At 36.4% G+C, this 7821-nt stretch overlaps 1 protein-coding gene across 1 annotated transcript; it reads left to right on the top strand.

The window, feature by feature from the left end:
* The first annotated feature begins 947 nt into the window (after positions 1–947).
* SUCNR1 (succinate receptor 1) lies at positions 948–6023 on the top strand. The gene is made up of 2 exons (XM_007057436.4): positions 948–1084; positions 3972–6023. Exons 1-2 carry the CDS (start codon positions 1082–1084, stop codon positions 4956–4958), a joined length of 990 nt encoding a protein of 329 aa, XP_007057498.3. The 5' UTR covers positions 948–1081; the 3' UTR covers positions 4959–6023.
* The last annotated feature ends 1798 nt before the right edge of the window (positions 6024–7821 follow it).

Genomic DNA, 7821 nt, shown 5'->3' with positions numbered 1-7821 from the left:
AAATCAGCATATGTGGATATCTCGGAGTGAAAAATGAGCCTGCATATTTTGAAACTGAGGGGTAAATTATTCACTGGTATAAATTAGCTCAAGTATATTAACTTCAGTGATGCTGTGCCAGGCTACTGCAGCAGAGTATTTATCCCTGATTCAGAAAATACATCCAACACTGTTCTACAACACTGGAGTGCAAAATAAAAAGCTTTGGAAGTATTAAAATGTTTTCTGCTCTAATAGTGTAAATTGTAATAACTAAGACAAATATTTAATATGGGGGACTAGTTGGTCATTAGTGCTAGGATTATATTCGTCTGTGTGTTGCATTTATTTTTAACTGTCAACTTGATGAATGTTTCCTTGATCCTTAGAAAACTGAAATTAATCTGGCAATAAAACATACAATGGTTTAAACTTTCCTTCCATCTAAGGATCTCAAAGAACATTACGAACATTAGTGAATTAATTCTCGTAACACCTTCAGGAAGTAGGAAAGAGTAATTCTGCTTATTTTGATGGGGAAACTGAGGCACAGAGGTGGGTTGATTTACCCAAGGTCAGTGAATGAATGAGAGAAATGTCGTCATAACCCAGATCTCCTGACTCCTAGTCCTGCGATTCAGCCACAAGGCCATACATATCCTCCTGCTGTGAATATTTCATTAGTATTAGGAAATAGTAGTAGTTTTAAACATCTGTTTACTGAATTCAAAATCTTTTTAAAAGATGCTTTCATCATTCTCCAGCCATTTAAAAATAAATATGATAAGTAAGCACACCAGAAAATTTCTGGCTACTTACGGCAGCGCACATAGTCAGATTTGAATAGGTCTCTGCAAAGAAGAATTATTTCATTGGTTTTCTAGTTGACTCAGAATAAGTTTTGCAATACTTTCCACTTCAGTGAAACTTCCCACACAGCAAGCTCGGACAATTTGCCCTGTACTCTTGAATAATTAACCACCTTTGCATGATATGCAAAATAAGCTGAGACAACTGTGCTCAGTTGCACTCTAGTAAACCAGAAGCTTTCATCCGGTCATGAGTGAAGGAGTGTCTACTAAGACAGTACTCATTCCACAAAATGGTAAGTTGTAATCTTTAGTGAGTTAGACTTTCATATTAAACTGTTACAGTGTTGTACTCTTTAAAGCTTATGACAAACTGTTAAAATTTTGTCCCTTCATTAACAAAATTTAAAGATGTGGCAAACCATATAAAAACAACTAAATGAAGAGTGCACCGCATTCTGTCTTTGTGTTACCTGTACCCTGAATATTGCTCTGAAGGTGATCAGTGAGTCTGTTTACAGGATGTACATGGAACAATGGGGCTTTCAATATTTTAACTTTTTTTTCATTCAAAATGCGAATGCTTATGTAGTATGCAGTGATCTGGTTGCTTAAACTTTTTTATTTTTAAACAAAAGGTTTGAGTTTGTTCCTAATTGTTTGAATTGTAATGACTAGCTAAAAGCAGTATCCGGGGTTGCTTTAATCAAAGTCAATAACTTGCAGTGATTCTATCAATATTTTTTATAAGAATCTATTAGTACATGATATCTGTGTATACATTTTTGTTTCATATAACTACTTTCTCTCATAGCTTTAAAATAAGTTTTGTTTGTTTTTCTTGCTGCAATAGAGTATCTTGCTATCAGCTACCCATATAATTCAGTGATGGATTTTATATATTTTAGACAATATAAACAATAAATATACAAAACATTTAAAATAGGAATGTCAGAGAAAGAGCATGTAACTATCTTAAGGACCATGTGTATAGCAGATTTTGAGACAATGTAATTTCCCTTCTTAGGAAGTGTTAATTGAGACTTCATTGAACTTAAATTGTAATCTAATTTCTATTTTTCTTATATTTCATTTTCCCTCCATATGTTGTCAGTGATGTGCTGCCAATATTTTAATAATGGGCTCCTCCAAAAATTCCCTCCTTAGCCTGTAATAAGCCCCACAAACCAGGTGTGTGTGTTTTTTGACATGCAGGGGGGGAAGGGTGAAAAACTAGAGAATCTGTTAATGTACTTCCCCATTTAAATAGAAAGAATTTCTCATAACTGTAACCTATGAAGAAGGCAAAACTGCTTGGCAAACAAACTTTCACTAGGTACACTCTAGTAGAAATGTTTATACTTGTTCCTGAAAAATATATGGAGTACATTGAAGATACAGCACAATAGTCAACTTGTGTCATTTGGGGAATATAGAAGCATCCTTCCCCCAGATTTGTCCACCCCCCCACCCCAAAAGTTGATACTGGGTGCAATCTACTGCATTTAAAGGCAAAGCAATGTTTTTGAGCCCAAGGGCTAATTTGCATTTTGTTGGGGAGAGGTGGGTGAACTGCTTCAGAGACTTAGTATCCCAGTCCTCTCTGGAATTTTAACAAGGGCTCTTTAGCCCATCGTGATATATTTTATTCTGAAATCTAAAAGGAGAATAATAAACAGTTTTAAATAACCAAATAAAAGGTGCAATAAACTGTGGATGTTATTCTCAATTAACCTGGGTAATTTGCCTTTTTAGAGTTATTTATATTATCAGGGAATTAAAATTGTAAACGTAATTATTTATAGATAGGCCTACACTAAAAAGGGATGCTGAACAATGTATTTTCACAACTTTGCAAAGTGAGTGAATAAGCAAAATTGTGTGCTTATATTCCCTTAATAAAGCATTTTCCTTAGCATGCAGCAATCGAATAGTTACATGTTGGCTAAAATACAGAAAACATACTACGCTGAAAGTTCTCCAGGACAGGGACTGTCTCGCAACTTCACCGCACTTGCCAGAATGGGACTCTGAGCACTCTGTCATACAAATAATTAATTATAATAAAACGCCATACAGAGAGCTGAATAGATCTCTGGGGTTTACTTGTAAAATGTTTGCTACAAAAATTGTGAACTGATGAAAGTTTACAGATTACACCACTGAAATTTCACTAATTTTATTCTGAACTTGAATTTAGCTAATGTCTTTTCATTGACTTCAGTGGGATTTCGATCTGGCCCTGACTCTGCCAACATTTGTGAACTTTGGATTTAATCTGTTGAGCACTGGCTTGTATTGTGAAAAATAGACAAATAATGTTATGGTCTATGAAACTGCAAGTCCCGAGATCTCCATTTCTTCAGTATTGCCTCTGAATTCCTGAGACACACACATGTAAACTGCAGTACACGCTGTAGCTGCCTTATTTCTTCTATAAGACTGTTTCCATGTAATTCTGACAAACAAGATTATCATTAGTTTATTACTGTGAATATATAAATAGCAAATATTCCTATTGGTTAACAAACAAGTTTGTTGCTTTTTTTTTTTTTAAACCACCATGACTAATAGAAACTTCTTCAGAGCATAGTTATACCAATTGCTCAATCCTGTACTACTACTTCATTCCTTACTTGGGCAAAGGTCCCATTGGAAATTATGGGATTTCTGTCTTAGTAAGCAGTGAGTAAAATGTGGGAGTAAAGCTCCACAGGCACAAAGGCAGATGATTTCCAAAAAATGCTGTTGTGAGACAGATTTTACTTATTTGTATTTTTTCTCTTCCCCCTCCGATCGCACTCCCTCCAGCCCAGTGCTGTGTAAGTATAACATAATGCTTTTAGTTTACACTTGTAGCGTAATGGACACTAAGAATCAGAATCACCTTTGTGCTCTGTCTTCTGGGAGACTCTCAGGAAAATAAATGTTGTCATACAAAATCCCAAAGTCCTTACTCGATTTCCTACTGAGGCAGAATTCTCTCTGGATTTCATCTGTATGTTTTTATCATTGTGTTTTTACATCTCTTTGATACCAAGACCTTAAACTTTTTTGTTTTCAAGTGTTTATAAGACACATTTTTTGCAGAACTGGAAATATTCATTGTGATATCAAAAAATAAAATAGCACCGTAATTGTCATTGTATTCTTATTATTGATTTTACTTTTTTAACTTCCCAGGCTGTGAATAAGACAGGTGACTGCCTGGAGATGGATAACACCCTGCAAAAGTATTACCTTTCTACCATGTATACCATTGAGTTCATTTTTGGCATCATCGGAAACAGCATTGTTGTCTTTGGCTACATATTCTGCCTGAAAGTTTGGAAAAGTGGCAATATTTACTTATTTAACTTATCATTATCAGACTTTGTATTTCTATGCACACTTCCAATGTTGGTGACAAGCTACTCCAAAGAAAAATGGATATATGCTAACATTTTGTGCAAAAGCAACAGGTTCATGCTGCATGTAAACCTATACACAAGCATCCTTTTCCTTACTTTTATCAGCATTGATCGTTATATGCTCATTCAATATCCTTTCAGAGAACATTTTCTACAGAAGAGGAAGATAGCTGTTGTTTTCTCTGTTGCCATATGGATCCTTGTTATACTTGAACTGGTACCAATAATCACCTTCATAGAATCTAAAGATACTCCCGAGGGTAACCAGTGTACAGATTATGCAAGTTCTGAAAATCCAAAAGAAAACCTGGTCTATAGCATGTGCCTGACTCTTCTGGGGTTTGTAATACCTCTGTGTGTTATGTGCTTCTTTTACATGAAGATGGTTATCTTTCTTAAGAAACGTAGAGAGCAGCTCACAGCTGCTCAGCCCCTTGAGAAACCTCTGTCTTTAGTCATCATAGCACTGGTTTTCTTTTCACTATTCTATACTCCATATCACATAATGCGCAATGTAAGGATTGCCTCCCAAATGGAATCCTGGAAGTTATCCGTGTGTACGCAGAACATCATCAAGACCATTTATATTATCACAAGGCCTATTGCATTTTTAAATAGTGTAATTAACCCTGTCTTTTATTTCCTAATGGGTGATCACTTCAGGGAGATGCTGATGACTAAAGTAAGACAACTCTTAAAAAGGTTTACACCCACAGCAAATGAAGCGATGACAAGGCACTCGGACACAGGAACACCCTGAGGAATAAAGGACCCTGGTTTATGGAACAGCTTTTACTGCTGTATATTGAGGCTTTATGTAGCGAGCTTCATTTAGGGTTGGTTAGTACATACAAAATGAAGCCATTACTAAGCAACTGCATAATAGACCTTATCTTACTATCTTTATTCAGGCAAAACTCTCACTGGCTTCAATAGCTGGTTATGTTAATAAGGGTCACTGGACTGGACTGCACTAAGTATTGCTATATGATAGAAGAATATAATATTTATGCACTTGTCTGTTTTTAACTTAATGGAAATCTAATGTCTTGATGGCGTCTGTCAGAGGGCAGAGAAAATATATGCAGTGGTGTTGTAGCTGTGTCGGTCCCAGGACTTTAGTGACTAGCCTTTCAGCTGGCCTGGCAGACATATTCCACATACTGACCGAGGGCGGACCTTACGCACCTGTGACATGTGTAGCAGAACTAGACCCCGCACTCAACATTCACCTCATGGCCCTCTCTTTGTTCTTGTTTCACACTGTTTCTGGGTGGCTACAGACCATTCACCTTTAAGTGGCTGAGCCACTTTCAATTCTTGGTTGAACTGTGGGGGGAGTGGTGCATCCCAGGATGGGCTCAATAGTTTTATAATAAATTATCATATGTGTGGGTGTTTGGTATTTGTTGAATAACTAAAAAATGGTGAACCTTGCTTTTGGAGCCCAGGTATTATCGGATACCTGACTTGGGCTAGAGAAGTCCAAATCTCAAGCCAGACTTCACTTTAATGCACTCCACAGGATGATGAAGTACTGTACATAAAAAGAGGGTTCCTATTGGGAACCAAACGACCTGGTTTAGGATATGGCATCTCACTGTTGATAGTTGTGGACCCATAAAGCACTGGGGCTCTAAGAGTTGTTATGCCAGACGAGTTAAATCCTTATTGTGGTATTCCTCGGGTGACGCTCCAGTAAGTAAGAATGTCAAGGTATGGCCCAAAGTTTGTTTTATTTTGTCATCTGATATAGTTTGTGTATTTTTAAAATTTGTTTCCTACCTGCCTGATAATAAAACATGCAGCATGTAAAGTTCAAAAACCTGTTTTGCTTTTAATACGTACGTTCCCACAGCTTCATGACTTCTGCATTTCTCAGTACACAGTACAATCCTGTAAACTGAATAACTCAGCATGAAAATTGAAATGTATTGAATATGAACTACATTTGGACAATACTGTCTGAGATCTCTGCCTTTGTCTCCTATTTGACACATTTGAATATTTCAGACCAGACTTTCAATGGGTGTAAATGTTAATTTACACCAGCACAGGATCTCACCCTCAATGCCCTGTTAAGTATCAGAGCAGCAAATTGCCCAACCATCTACCCTGTAGATTGAACTGAGCTATTTGGTTTGAAATTCAGCAGGACCATGAAACTATTTTCACCCATCCGCCATCAGCATCTCCCATAGAGTGTAATTTGGGGGAGAAAGGGTGGCTTTTGATCTCTGAGCAAAAACTCCATGCTTTATTCATTCACATGGTGTTCTTAAACAAGTTTCTTCTGCAGAAAAGTTACAAAGTAAATTTCATCTAACAATTTCAACTTACTTAGAAGCATGAATTAAGCCTTGCAATAAGCCTGCGAGGTAGATAATCATTTCTGTTTATAGATAACCCATTTTACTAGCTGCCACAAAAAACATACTCTGAGAATCTGCGGTAGACAGGTAAAGAGAAGAGGAAAGTCTGGTAAGAAGGAAATTTTTTCACAATTGTTATCTGCAAAGCAGACTGTGGGAAAAATAACTTGAAGACTGTACAGTCCTCATTCATAGCAAACTCTAGCTGAAGTTGATGCTCCCTTGCAGGTGAGATAGTAATCTGCATTCCACTTTAGTCTGCTAATGTCATAGCTTTTTCAATATCATCAAAAGAAAATTGGCTTCTACAGCCGAATGAGACCAATAACAAGGAGCATAGCTATTTGAGATGGAATCTAATCCAGCTCCAGCCAGGGCAGGAGCTTTTTCTCCCCTACAGTAAGTTTTCTAGTATGTATCACTGATCCTTCCTTCCCATTCTAGGTATGAATGTTTTTTATAGATGACAGGTGTGTTTGCCATATTTGAAAGAGTTCTTTAAAACAAAAGTAAAATACATATTTTTAGCATAGCCCCTGTAAACTATATACTAAGTGTTCACTGCATTATCTTACAATATTTGCACTCTAATCCAAACAGGTTTTGATTTAAAATGAGTAATGTGCATAAAACCTCCATTTCTACACTAGTTTGTTTTGTGCATAAAATATCAATGTTGACACCCACTGATTTTGTAACAAATCTGCATAATCTCAAATCACCTTGTCAGTGAGGAAAAAGATTCATCATATGAACTATGGCAGCACTGCATGCTAGCCTTGATACAGATAAGACTGCTTGCATTTTCATTATCAAAGTTTCCTGTTTTTGTTTTGTTTTTTTAAAAACCACAATACTTAAAACTAAGCAGCCATTATTCACTTGAGCCTGGAACTTGACATAAAACATGCTCAGACCAAAGGACAAGTGTTTATATGCAAAATTCCAATAATCTGGTTAAATGTTACATTTTAAAATAGGTATTCATCCATTTTAAAAGGGGCTTTCACAGAAGGAAAACACTCAGATGTTAGGTTCAGGCATAGATATCACTTGTTTTAATATAAAAAAGTTATTAGCATCAGTTAGGAAAGACACTTGGTTTAAATAACGGTTTTTGCACTTCTCCTCCTGACTAGTCCAGCAATAAAGTCTAAGCACAACACCTGTACAACTTCTCATGAGACTTTAATTTAGTCTGTGCTTTCATATGTATTGCAAAAGATGGGTTTGTTCTGCGATGCTGAGTGG

This window comes from Chelonia mydas, chromosome 9 (genome assembly GCF_015237465.2).
Source record: "Chelonia mydas isolate rCheMyd1 chromosome 9, rCheMyd1.pri.v2, whole genome shotgun sequence".
In the NCBI taxonomy this organism is placed as follows: domain Eukaryota; kingdom Metazoa; phylum Chordata; order Testudines; family Cheloniidae; genus Chelonia; species Chelonia mydas.
This window is presented reverse-complemented; position numbering and strand designations above follow the sequence as displayed.